This window comes from Paramormyrops kingsleyae, chromosome 3, assembly GCF_048594095.1.
Source record: "Paramormyrops kingsleyae isolate MSU_618 chromosome 3, PKINGS_0.4, whole genome shotgun sequence".
Taxonomy (NCBI): domain Eukaryota; kingdom Metazoa; phylum Chordata; class Actinopteri; order Osteoglossiformes; family Mormyridae; genus Paramormyrops; species Paramormyrops kingsleyae.
The window spans coordinates 18,817,786-18,832,543 of record NC_132799.1 but is presented as its reverse complement, the minus strand read 5'-3'; the positions used below and the strand labels follow the sequence as shown (position 1 = coordinate 18,832,543).

Here is a 14,758-nt window from a genome sequence, read left to right as displayed (position 1 = left end):
CCATAAAAAAAATTCATGTATTAGTGTGGACGTAGCCTCAGAGTCCCAGGCCCAGACTCTAACTCATGCATTTCGCGCTGCTCAGTTTCATGAGGGTGCGAAAATGCACACTTCACACAGGAATTCACATATGTCGGAGGCAAAGGACATGCCTCACTGGCATGAGAAATCCCGCGATTCTACCTGAGCTATGGGTAAAACTGTAAGCCTCGCAAGTTGCCCCAGATCAGGGCTGTTTACAAAACAAATGTGTTACATAACATACTACAGCTCTCCAAGGTATTTGGCCAGTGTCTTGGGCATCCTTTTCCCCTGTACACTCTCCTTCTTCATCGACATGCTTGCCTATGGAGCCCTTATCAATCCTCCTCTAAGTGCAGCAGGAAGAGCTCACACCAGGAAGTCGTCCTGAACCAGTCAGCTCTTCAACACCACTATCTCCTCTGGATCGGGAGCTGCTGCCGACTAGGGGGGTTTGGTAACGCGGCAGAAATGATTACTCAGTTAATACACAGCATGTAGATCACAGCATGGCACTGGACTTGGGAAGAGCCAGCCGAGCCAAAAACGAGGAGATCCCAAAGCTGATATATTAATTATTCTCCTCTTCCAGCAAATTAGCGGCTCTTCCATCTGCTTGCTGTCCCACATTTGCAGCATATCCTCACAGGGAATGCAGCGTGGTTGCGTTTATGCGGTGGCCTCGTCACTAGATCCATGAGGTCAATGGAGAGACTCATCAAGGTAAGGAGGACATGGTGAGGACCAGCAGCTGCGGTTGTGGTCGAGATCAACCAGCTGGTGAATTTGGCACCAACCAGTACTGGTAACCCTAAGAAGCCACCATGAGCCAGCCATCAATTTTGTGTACGGAAAGTAGTAAAGATGCCGCAATATTCTTGGTTGATCATTTAAATACAGACAGTGTTAGCAATTTATGATCATGGGGAAGTCAGGGTGAGAATGGGGGTTGCAGTTGGCACCACTAGGGTGATAAGGATGTAATTTAATTTACAGTGGCCAGACTGTGTCACCATTTGCTCTCGCGAAAAGTCTCCATCCTGTCCTGTCTCATCCCTGTCCCAAGACTGTCACACTACAGGAGGTCACCCATTATATGCACATTCAATCACAACAGCTACCTTGTTGGAGAGGGTGTTTTGATATATAAAGAAGGGTAAAGAACTGTTCCTTTTCTCTGTATTTGAGCTGCCTTACAAGGCTCGGTGTATGTCTACAGTGTATTACATTATATTATTTTAACTGTCCAATAAACCACTGTTTTTCCTGAAACGAAACTGTAAAAGAGGATTCCTTACATTCGAGAAACGACCGATGTGCCGAGGGATTCCAAGGCGGTGTCCACCTAAAACAGAAGGGCTATGTGCAATACACTGCGTCTCATGGTGGCACTTAACATGATTCCTGGAGCATGTTATAAAGTGTCTGTGTCAGCTGATGCATATTGGTAAATTTCATTGGTTGTTCACATTGGAAGCAGATACATATATTGGTTTCTTGCGTATGCAACATGGCCAACAAGAACAAATTGTGGAAGTCTCAAGCACCTGAGCATGTGGACAAACTACATAAAAAAGGTCTGACAACTGAAGGGAACAAAGTCCCATCATGTAGTCCAGGGCAAGCTCAATACTGATTCCATTAAGAAAAGAATTTTTGATGGAATCCTGAACAAGGTAGATGAAATCTTCTCAGAAAGCAACCTCATCTGTGCCTTTGTTGCTTTGTCAGTGAGATATATTTCATTCTGTAGTCAGACAGAACTGGAAGACTAGTGGAATGACAAGACTGAGACACTGATAAAAAGGTATAGGGAGCAGAAACAGTGAGCTAGAACACCACAGCAGCCTCAAATCCCAAGAGAAGCCATGATGAACCCTAAGCTAACAAAAAAGGAATGGGCCACTGTGAAAAAGATGGTTGTACAGGCGGGCTATGCCAGAGAAAGGATGTGTGAATTGTGGTTCCTGATCAACAAGTACTGTGGAAGGTAATTTCCTAATCTCTTAAGTTTAGCAGCGAAGGGTCTATCAGCACCAGTTCATACTGCAGCATGTGAAAGATGCTTCTCTGCATAAAATCAGGTTAAAACTGCTCACAGAAACTGTTTGCATCTTAGATCCTAGATAGTTTGTTGACAATAAAACATGAAAGTGGGGACCTGAAACACTTTGACTTGGATTAGAATACAGAGTTCACAGTTTGATGTTCAGCCTTTATGTAATAATAATGTGAAACTGATACAGTAAATCAGTCTTTGGACTGATAAAATATAAAATGTATATTTTGGTCCTTTAGTCCTATGGCCCACCTGTTTTAAAAATGGCCGATGTTTTTCATGACTGTTACAAGTATGACTGGCACCCTCTCGTTCAGGCTTTCTTTTCGTGTCCCCTCACCCTCAGAAAGAGCCATACTGTACCTTAAGAGCACAGAAGATGCAGGAGTCCTCCATGCACCTGTGGGTATTCAGCTGGCGGAAGCTCCTGCGAAAGATGTCGAGATGCCAGAGGACCTGCGGGGGGGGGGGGGGGGGGACGACTGTTAGCTCCTTCTTGGTCTCAAGAGCAACTCATAGCACCTCACAAGTGCTCTTCTGACTGAGCAGCATGTGGCTCAACAGGCTCTCTGTTCCTGTGATCAGAAGGTCGCTGGTTCAAGCCCGGTTTTGGCAGAACTACTACATGTCTATGGACCCATGAGTGCCGCTGCAGGCGGCTGCCCTTTGCTGCCAAGCTTGCTCGCACCTCCATATGTGTTGGTGTGTTATGGAGACCAAGATGGGGTAGGTGGAAAGAGAATTTCCCATGGAAATTATTATTATTGATTCACCAGAACAGCTTCATGCACCCTCTCCCCCACCCAGGTGCCCAGTGCCCCAAGGGCTGCTGCCACATGGCTCAGCCTGCTCTTACCCCTCTTCATAATTCAAAGTAAGGCTGGGCAATATGGCCAAACCTCACTGTAGTTTTGGTTAGAATCACAATCCACTATATAGGTGATGCTTCTTTTTTTTTTGTTTACAAAACAACCAAATTGTAATGTATGTACTAATATTAGTTGACCATTTACATAAATTCAATTTAGTTTTCAGTTCAATATCTAGTAAATAAATTGAGACCCACTGTGACAGATAATTGACAAAGAAGTGAGATATACAGACAGCGCTGTGATGCTAAGCAGGGTGAAAAATCTTTGTTTTGCATTGGTCTGTTTTTGTTGTGGTACTGTTGTAGCCTCCAAAACATGTAGGCATCACGTGACAGGTGCCTACCAGTTTGTTGCATCATTATACAAGGTGTCTCCAGAAGTTCTGATGTGAAATTTAAGACTTTTAAGATGTAAGATTTAAATCTTTTCAATGCCACTTCAAGCCAAATTTAAGACCAAACTGTAAGTGGAAATGTGCCTTACCAGAATCAATACCCATAAGTCATTTTACCCACTGTTCATGCAAGTTTGTATTAAAAATGGTCTAATAATTGATGTGTGAATAATAAATCAAACTTCACAATGGTGTATGGGTGCCTCAATTATGAGAAGTCCCAACAAGAAACTTTCCTCAAAACACAGGACCAACGGACTTAGCAAGACATTTAATGTCCCATTCTCCATTATGAGCATACCAAATGGCAGATTTAACAGATTCTTGAATATTTAACATAAAAACGATAAAGACAGACAGACAGACAGACAGACAGACAGATAGATAGATCAATCTAGCGTTAAGTGTATCAAAGGTTATAAAAACTAAGGTTTATACTACAAACACACACCCTTCAAAACCCATTGAATATTACAACTTACATTAACTGCACCTTCATAATGCTTTGAAATACATACAGTCCCCTCCAAAAGTATTGGAACAGCAAAGTCAATTCCTATATTTTTGCTGTACACTTAAAACATTTGGGTATGACATCAAAAGATGAATATGAGACAAGCATTGTTTGTAACGGAACACACAGCAAAAGTCACTGAGCAAAAGTATAGGAACAGATAGACTTAAGATTAATCAAAGTGAATAATACTTAATATTTAGTTGCAAATCCTTTGCTTGCAATAACAGCATCAAGCCTGCGACCCATTGACATGACCAAACTTTTGCATTCTTCTGTTGTGATGCTTTTCCAGGCTTTCACAGCAGCCGCTTTCAATTGTTGTTTGTTTTGGGGAGTTTCTCCCTTCAGTCTCCTCTTTAGCAGGTAAAATGCATGCTCAATAGGGTTTAAGTCTGGAGATTGACTTGGCCAGTCTAAAACCTTCCACTTCTTTCCACTGATGAACTCCCTGGTTGCTTTGGCAGTGTGTTTTCGGTCATTGTCTTGCTGCATGATAAAAGATCTCCCGATCGGTTTGGTTGCATCTCTCTTTAAATTAACAGATAAAATGTTTCTGTAGACTTCTGAGTTCATTTTGCTGCTACCATCATGTGTTACATCATCAATAAAGATCAATGAGCCCGTCCTAGAAGAAGCCATGCAGGCCCAAGCCATAACATTAACGTGCTTCACAGAAGAGCTTGTGTGTTTGGGATCATGAGCGGATCCTTTCTTTCTCCATACTTTAGCCTTTCCATCACTTTGGTAAAGGTTAATCTTTGTCTCATCAGTCCATAAAACTTTGTCCCAGAACTTTTGAGACTTGTCTCTGTACTTTTTGGCAAATTTCAATCTGTACGTTTGTTCCTGAAGTCTTCTGCGAATGGTGGATTGTGATACCTTCACTCCTGCCCTCTGGAGGTTGTTGGTGATGTCACTGACTGTTGATTTAGGGATTTTCTTCACAGTTCTCACAATGTTTCTGTCATCAACTGCTGATGTTTTCCTTGGTCTACCAGTTCGACGTCTGTTGCTTACAACACCAGTGGTTTCTTTCTTCTTCAGGACATTCTAAACAGTTGTACTGGCTATGGCTAATGTTCATGCAATGTCTCTGATTGACTTTCCAGCTTCTCTTTGTTTCAAAATTGTTTGCTTTTCTCCCATAGACAGCTCTCTGGTCTTCATGTCGGTTACACCTTTTTACCTATAAATGCAGTCTGCACAGGCAAAACCCAAAGGTGAAACTGAGAGTAGACATTCAGTACTATTTATTGTTTAAATAATCAATGTAATAGGACATACCTGGGCAATGAAACACACCTGTCAGTCACCTGTTCCAATACTATTGCTCACTTGAAAAATGGGTGGGTTCAAACTAATGGTGTTATCTTCTTAGTTGTTTAACAGATCTAGATGTAAATACCTGGAAATAAAAGCTGAAATACTGATCTCTTGTCTCATATTCATCTTTTGATGTCATACCCAAATGTTTTAAGTGTACAGCAGAAATACAGGAATTGACTTTGCTGTTCCAATACTTTTGGAGGGGACTGTAGATAACAAATATTATGCAATTATATGAATATAGTGTTTGTTATTAATGCAAAGTAAAGCTGTTAAGGTATGTTAAGTTGTTAAGGTATACACACATGCTGCTTATGAATGCTCTATGAATGCATTATGAAGGTGCAATATTCCTTTATCCATCTTCTCTCTCACACACACACACGTGCGCGCGCACATGTAGGGTAAACATATCGTTATGGGGACCGCTCATTCATTTCAATGGGAAAAATGCTAACGCTAACTATGACAACCTTAACCCCTACCCTACCCTAACCATAACCATAAGTAACCTAACAAAATACAAGAGTTTTTGCATTTTTAGTTTTTTCATAGCAGTCACCGATTTTTATAAAATAGAGTTTTCCCTTATGGCGACCAGGAAACCGGTCCCCATAAGGGAAAAAAAACGGATATTTATCATGTTATGGGGACATTGTGTCCCCATAAGGATAGGTAAACCCGCTCACACACACACACACACACACACACACACATATGCAGCATGGGTATATGGCCAGGAAGATGACAAAGGTATTGACATATTTTAGAACAACATCCATGCTCATTTATAATTACACCATTCAAAATGCAAAGGGTAAAATTAAAGGACTAATAACTATGAAACTGATAAACATGTCCAGCAAAGTGTGGTTTAAGCAAAGGACAATGGGGAACAATGCTCAGCACTTCATTTTCTGATTATGCATTTCTATACCAGCATTGTCAACTTTCACGCACCTTGAATGATACACAGGCTTTCAGAGTCACATGCTCACGCAAGAAATCTTACAGCAAATCTATATTATTCCCTTATAAACCTAAAATTATGTCAAAAGCATTTGGGTAGCTTGCAAAGAAATAATTTACAAGGTAATAAAACTGCTACATACATGTGAATGCATGTACAGACATGTCACGAATCGAAAGTCTCACACAAGCCACCCAAAGTTGATAACCCTGCTAAACATTTTTATTAACAATTGTACTGTGTCCATTCATCACAAGTACCTGTAAATGAGCGACAGTTACTGAACGGTAAGTGTACATGCTAACATTCTATTCTTAATGTACCCGTAAAATGATCTGGAAAACCAAGGGGTGTGAAAGAGTTGCTATCAACTCAAAATGCTGAACCATTGTCTATACACAGCAGAGGTTGCCTCTTTTCATAAATATTAACATGATATAGTACACATAGCGAAAGCGCTGGAAACACAAAAATGATTGGCTCTGCCTAGGCATTAGAGGTCTGTGATTAAAAACTGACTTGGTAGTATACCCCTCAAAAGTCAGTCACATTTAAACTTAAGCTAAATATTTTTCAAGATCAGACTGAAATACAATTCCAAGACCCCCGGGTGGATGTCTGAAGCCACAAGTAGTACCAAACCCTATATATGTCTTGTCCTCCACATACATACATATGATAGTTTATTTTAAAAATTAGGCACAATAAGAGATTAACAATAGAATACTTATAAAAATATATTTGTAATCAGTTATGTGAATGTGGTCTCTAAAAATTTCTTATTGTACTGTACTCACTACTCTTCATAAATAATGTTTTTTTTTTTTTTTTAAATAAAACAAAAATGATACACAAGCATTGCCATACATACATGGTTACGCTGGACGAAGGAATGATTCACATCCCAGGTGTGACATTCGAGATATCATGACGCTACTCAGTTAGGGTTGCAAAATTCCCGGAATTTTCAAAGATGGAAACTTTCCATGGGAATTAACGGGAATTAATGGGAATAAACGGGAATTTATGGGAATAAACTGGGAATTTTCAAAATTGAAGGTTGGCTCTTCTTAGGGAACTTAAATATAGTTGAGCAAAGTATATTTTAGCATAATATTGACAAAAACAAACAAATGCAATTCAAATACACTTGAATATCCATGCCATTCCTTAATCACATGTACAGAGCACATGCTTGCTGCATGGCTATTGAGACCACCTACTGGCACTGTGCATGCCTCCATCACATGTACACATGGACCACACTTTTGAGCCTGAAGGACAAAGAGTATTGAAGGCACACATTTGAGCCTGTGGACTTAACAAGTGAGGTAAGTTTTGATGATATTATGGGAAAATATATTCATTAAATGTTTAAATTGTGAATATCACATAAAATGTATTAATCTGGTAGATAGCAATCTGATAAGATGCTAAATAAAATGCTAGCATCTGTTAGATGCTAAATAAGCCATAGCTAGTATAACATAAAGAAGATGCTAGCTTCCTCATTTGGCTGTTTTGTTTTGAAGATCATTCCAGGGGCTCGTTCTTCGTACGTCGCTAACTCAGTTAGCTGGATTTGATTGTTGACGATTTGGCATGATCTTGGATTGTTTGGTTCTTCGAAGCTCATCCTGGACTTGCTGTCATAGCAACAGGTGCGCAAGCTTAAACCTGCTCGGGAGCAGGCTTATTTCATGTAAACAGGGTTTAGGCTGCGCTCCTGGCGGGTTATGATTGGTTGAAATGGCGAGGTCACATCTGATTGGTTAAAGAGCACGACTGACGCGGACTGACTCACGTGAGAAAAGTATCTTGCATATATATATATATATATATATATATACATACATATATATATATATATATATATATATATATATACACACATACACATATATATATATATATATATATATATATGGATGGATGTATTTAAACATATATATAGAAATTGCTCATAAAAATAAAGTGGTTCTGATTCTGCTAGGGTTAGGGTTAAATTTTTTTGTATTAAAATGAATTAAAGATAACACTTTGTTGTTCAGCTTGGAAATGCTCATGCTTGGAAATAATATATTCCCAGTTAGTTCTCCTAAATTCCCATTAATTTCCATAATTCCCATTATTTCCATGGAAAGTTTCCAATATGGAATATTTCCAAAATTCCCAAGCTTAACTTACCATGGAAATTTACCGGAAACTTTCCGGAAATTTACCGGAAATTTTCCGCCCCTTTGCAACCCTAGCTACTCTGAAGCTTATGAATTATTTCTGGAATTTTCCATTTAATATTTTCAGAAAACTAATCCGCAGTGTAGTGGAACCAATATAATAGTGGAACCACTATGAATGTTACTGACCTAAAAAAAAAAAAAAAATGAAGACCTTAGTAAGCTTAAATTTAAGACTTTATAAGACTTTTCATGACCTTAATTAAACTCTATTTTAAGACATTTTATGAGTTTTTAATGCCCCACAGATACTCTGTTATAATAATACTGTATAGTAGGGATGCATCGATACCAAAAACTCACGGTACGATAATATCGTGATAAAAGGCCCATGATACGATAATTATCACGATATTAGAAAAGAACAAAACTCTTAATAATTAATAATCAACATGTTTATTTTAGTTTAAATTAGTTCTTCCTCTTAACATAAAGTACTTCTGCTATTCTTCATTAGTGAAATATCCAGCTATGGCCTTAAGCCTTTGCCAGAACTTAGCAGTAATTGTCCTTTGCAATGAATGACTGAACAGTGCATGTAATTATAAAACAAAAATAAGGAGTCAGTAGTTCCTTTATAAAATATTAATTATTACTGCAGCAGCTGGATCTTTTAATCAAAACGCAATATGCAATTCCGAAGAAGTTTTCTGCCATTTTTCTGCTGGGTCTGTTTTCACTGTGTGAAATATAGACCACGCCCAAACATACTAACAAGCTAAATAATGCGTGAAAACAGTGTACGTGTAATATACCATTCAAAACACGCTCTCCATGTTACTTCGTGACATCACCTCACAATCTGCATACAATCGTCTTTTTAAATTATCATTTTGTTAATATACTGTCAGTGTGTTTTTGTTTCTATTTGACCAATTTATAAATTATTTTTGTAATAGTTGTTTTGTAATGGATTTAATGACCTATTGTAATGTTGGTTACACATGACCATTAGAGCACAAAGCATTCGTTAATGTAGTATGTATTTTTTGAGACAGAGCTTATACAAGCGAAAAAACCATGTGGTATCGTGGTTGATATCGTAACAGTCCGACAATGGTGTCGAGGTATTTTTTTATCACGATATTACCTTTATCGTTACATCCCTACTGTTATACAAGTACAATGGTACCTCAGTACTCAATCTCAGTAGAACTCGAATTTCTTAAAAGTTGAACCAACCAGTTCTAAAAAAAATTACCTGGAACACGATCTGAATCTCATAAGTCGAACCGTGAACGACTTATGAGAACGTCAATTTTATTGATATAGCACATTTTCACAACACTACATTGTCTGAAAGCGCTTTACATTATCCCTGTCCAAAGCCCCCAGTGAACAAACCAAAGGTGAATGGTGGCAAGGAAAAACTCCCTAGAAGGAAGATACCTTCGGGGGAAAAACACTCAAAGAGCCCATCCTCCAGAGGTTGGCAAAGGAAGTCCAACGGTGGGATGGGAGTAACTTCCACAAGCTGCTCAGAAACACAGATTTAGGGTTTAAGGCACCTACTTCATGTGGATGTGCCACTGCATGTGACTGTGGAAACAAGTTTTGTCACAGGGGCTAGCCACAGAGATGGTATAAGGGGGCCACAGAAAGGGCACATATTACCAAATATATTATATAAACACCTTTTCTGCCCTCTATGATCAAATTGAAAAATATGGCTGGTGAATTTGAAGAACGGTTGACTACGTTCAGGAATACCACCATTTAGAGGATTCCTTACTACGTGATTATAAAGACTCCCAGATGGCTGCAAACTAAAATAAAATATGTTTGTAACCCTACATACCTGTCCATTTTACATGCATCAGTTTAATTTTAGTTTTCATTTTTATTTAGCTTTTATATTACAGTGGTACCTCAGTTCTTGAATTCATTAGAACTCGAATTTCTTAAAAGTCGAACCAACCAGTTAAAAAAAAAAATTACCTAGAGCTCGATCTGAATCTCAGAAGTCAAACCGTGAACGCCAACCTAAGATAACTTGTACGCGCGGGAAAATGAGTCACGCGGCACGTCTCTCAGCAGAGACAAAGGGTAAAGCTTCAGTCTCAGCCTCGCATTAGCTGTGATAGCATCATGCATGTTTACACTAGCTGAATACATATATTTAGACAGTAAAAATACATTTAGACAATGATAGACAGTAACAGTAATTATTATTATATAATACAATACATTTAAAAATAAAGATTTCTTATTCATTATTTTAATATTAATAATAAACCATTAATATGTTTAATTATAATAATATTGTTGTGCCGAACGGGGACGGAATGGAAACAAAGGTGCAGACGTCAGGGTATCGGGGAATACGGGGTTTAATTACAGGTAAGGCAGGCAAAATGCAGACGGACAATACAATGACCGGAAACAAACTGAAACGCGGACGAAATACAGAGGACTAATGACAACAACCAGAGACAGCTGATCACACGGGGATTACACACAGGGTTAACGAGGGGGCGTGGCACACAGAAGGAGCGGACGATTGGGGCAGGACACATTGTTTGGATACATTTATTTTCTTACTTTTCAAATTACTGTTTTGATAAATGTGCTTAGATGTGTTTAGTACAGTATATGCTCTTCTTGTTTTATCCGGTTAATTTTGTGTTTAAAGGCTAAAAAAAAAAAACATTTTTAGGTGTAATTGTTTGGGGCCGAGAACCAATTAATTGGTTTTCCATTATTTCTTATGGGGAAAATTTGATCACAACTTGAACTTTTTAGGATTCGATCCGGAGTTCTGAACGGATTAAATTTGAGCTCTGAGGTACCACTGTATTTGCAATTTTTATTTGACATCCAGTTTAGTTATAGTTAGTGTTCTCTGTGCTTTCATGAGATTTTATTTTAAAGATGTATGGAGAAGCGACTACAGGTGAGGGTAGGAATGCAGATCAACTGGTAAATCAATAGTTTCGCCTTCCACCCCAACTCTCACTTTACCACGACAGAATGGAACAGCGCCTGCATAACTCCCAACGTAGCACCAATCCGCCTGTCAATCTCCCACTCCCTTATTACCTCACTTGTGAACACAACCCGGAGATACTTAAATTCCTCTGTTTGAGGCAGTAAGTAATTCCCAATCTGGATGGGCAATCCACCCTTTTCTGGTTGAGAACCATGACCTCAGTCATGATTTCAGGATTGTAGCAGGATCAGTGTTCATTCGTGCTTTGTGACGAGCCAAGTGGCATTTAAGAAGAGAAAAAAGGCTTTATTATATTGTATTAATTATGAATTAAATAATTGAATTGATAAATTTAATACATAGCATTAACAGGTGCAAATTTTAATCTTTTCTAATTTATATTTCTCCTGTCACTGAATTATTTGGGGTTTTAGGTCTTTTAAAACTGCTGTTCATGTTCAAGTCACTGTTCAGCCACTTGATTCTGCTATATTATTACATTGTACTATATTACACAAATTTGATTGTGGGCATTGGTGGCTTGATGGTTAGGGAAGCACACATGTAATTGTAAGATTGCAGGTTTGAATCCCTGACCAGCAAGGCACCATTGAAGCACCCTGAGCAAGATACTGCCCCCAAGCACTGCTGAATTAGCTGCCCCCCTGGTATGTCACATGTTGGTTAAAATGCAGAGGACACATTTTGTTGTTGTGTGCTGTGGTGTGTCAACAATGACAATTGATAATTAAATTAATATTACATAACATATTAAATTTGTAAATGAATGGAATTCACATATGGACTGAAGATAAATATTTCTAAAATACCAAGGTTGTGCAACATAATGATTTTATCCTATTTTTACAGAGATAATGAAGTTGTGGATAAATCGCCACTTTTTCCAAAAATATAACATTGTACACTTGAAAATAGTTCCATATACAGTAAAACCTCAGATTGTAACTTGGTTTGCGAGTGTTTTGCAAGATGAGCAAAAATTTTAAATTAATTTTATCTTGATAAACAAGCGAGGTCTGGGATTGTGGGTAATCGTTTCCCATGTTTGGTCTCAGTTGGCGTCCCTCACTCATATAGTCAAAAAAAAAAAAACATCTCCCGAATAAGGCTGTAGCAGTGCGAGCGATGAATCTGTTTAAGGACAATGTAATGTCCACATTTCCAAGAAATCGAAAAGGAGGCTCATCTTGGATGACCGCTCACCAACTGAAACTCAACCCTAGTAAAACGGAACTGCTGTACATCCCCGCTGACTCATCCGCCCTCCTGGACCTTGCGATCTTCCTCGACAACTCCCTGATCCGTCCTTCGGTTACTGCTCGCAACCTTGGAGTTACCATGGACAATCGTCTGTCCTTTTCCTCTCATATCGCCAACGTTTCCCGCTCTTGTCGGTTTCTCCTGTTTAATATCAGAAGGATACGTCCATTTCTTTCCACACAGGCTACCCAGATACTCGTTCAGTCCCTCGTCATGTCCCGCCTTGACTACTGCAACTCGCTCCTAGCGGGTTTACCACTGAGCGTCATTCGTCCCCTCCAACTGATTCAGAATGCAGCTGCTCGACTTGTTTTCAACCTTCCCAAGTTCTCCCACACCACTCCTTTGCTGCGCTCCCTACACTGGCTTCCTGTGGCTGTCCGCATCAGATTCAAAACACTGATGCTCGCATACAAAGCCAAAAATGATCTGGCTCCATCCTACCTAAAAGACCTCATCACACCCCGCACTGCACCACGATCTCTCCGATCCTCCAGCACTGCTCGACTGGTCCCTCCACCCCTCAAGGCACAAGGAAGACACACCTCTCGGCTCTTCTCTGTTCTGGCACCAAGTTGGTGGAATGAACTCCCCCTAGATGTCCGAACAGCTGAGTCACTGAATGTCTTCAATAGACGACTTAAAACACACCTTTTCCAGAAATACCTGAATTAGCACTTCTGGCATTATACTCAGTTTTTTCCTTTTTATAAAAAAAAAAAAATGCACTTTCCCAACAGAGTATTAGATCGATGGTATTCATAGCCTGGGTTTTATTGAGCTAGTATCGGGAAAAATTCATTGTAGAGTCTTAAAGCACTTATGGAAGTCGCTCTGGCTAAGGGCGTCTGCCAAATGCTGTAAATGTAAATGTAAATGTAAATGCAAAAGTAGCTGGGATAGGTTCCTTGTTAAGGTTAAACAAAAAGAAAAAGATTCCAGTGAGCCAACTTTATATTTTGTATTAATCATTTTTATATGAATATTTTTGGGTCGTGGAACGAATCATCTGAGTTTCCATTATTTCTTATGGGAAAATTTGATATACAAGATCGTTTACGGAACAAAATATGCTCGTAATCCGAGGTTTTACTGTAGTTTATATTACATTTAATTAGCAAACTACTGATATTTCACTAACTTGGCCTCTAACAGAAAGACTTTTAATAAGTCAAATGGTGTAACCATTTCATCTTAAACAATTTTTTTATAGGTATTATCATGGACACCTATGCAAACACATCATCATGGTATGAATGTTTCAAACATAATTTTTAAAGTACATACTCATTTTTATGATTATAATGAATTGTGAATGTTTTCCTGGGGTCATGGCATTTGACATAGGCATACCTATTTTCTGCTATTTTAAGAAGAGACACTAACCTTGGCAGTTATGGTGACCAGGGGTCCTTCACTGTGATATTTCCTGTCACATGGATTTCTTGCACAATATGAACAAAATGGCTCTTTGAATGGTGGTTACCCCACCTTGCCACTAATGACACCTGACTAACATCAAATTACCAAATTAATTAGAATTTTTAGAACAATGGTGTTCTGTTACTTTTATTTCCTGTTACATAGTTCTAATGTAAGATTATGCCAGACTAGTTGAAAGGATGTTTTATTGAGAATTTCACATATTTAGAGCAACTTTAATTATTCAGTACAAAATTTTGTGGTTACACTACATTGACATTTTTGCCATCATCCCCCAAATATTCTCTGAAAATTCATTAAAACCAGAACTTTAGACTAGGTCCTCAAATAAAGTATGTGTACAAGTAATTTATGTTTATTTTCAAATTTTAATACTTTTAAATTTAAGTAAACTATATGCACACAAAAAATTTGCATCACATCACTGACGTAATTTTTGTAAATTTAATTATAGGGATAGATATAAAGTTGTAGGACATTGGTTATTTCCACAAAGAGGACCAAAGACAAACAAATCTTTACTATAACTAAAGAGTATTTTAAAATGGTAACAGAAACTAACTGAAATATAATAATAAAAAAAAAAGTTGAATATTTTTAGAATATATTTTTACAATTAGTTTTTGTTTAGTTGCAGTTTTTTTTTGTATCTCATTTGATTTCAGTTTATGGAAACCCTGCCTTGTGTACTATAAGTACATAGTGCATC

At 38.3% G+C, this 14,758-nt stretch overlaps 1 protein-coding gene across 7 annotated transcripts in view; it reads right to left on the bottom strand.

The window, feature by feature from the left end:
- LOC111839381 (ubiquitin carboxyl-terminal hydrolase 54-like) overlaps positions 1-14,758 on the bottom strand; it is a 77,876-nt gene that overhangs the window by 30,225 nt on the left and 32,893 nt on the right. For all 7 annotated transcript variants that reach the window (XM_023803263.2, XM_072709775.1, XM_023803279.2 and 4 more), the window contains one exon: positions 2,444-2,536. In XM_023803263.2, coding sequence (XP_023659031.2) covers positions 2,444-2,536 — 93 coding nt within the window. The remainder of the gene's footprint in view (positions 1-2,443; positions 2,537-14,758) is intronic.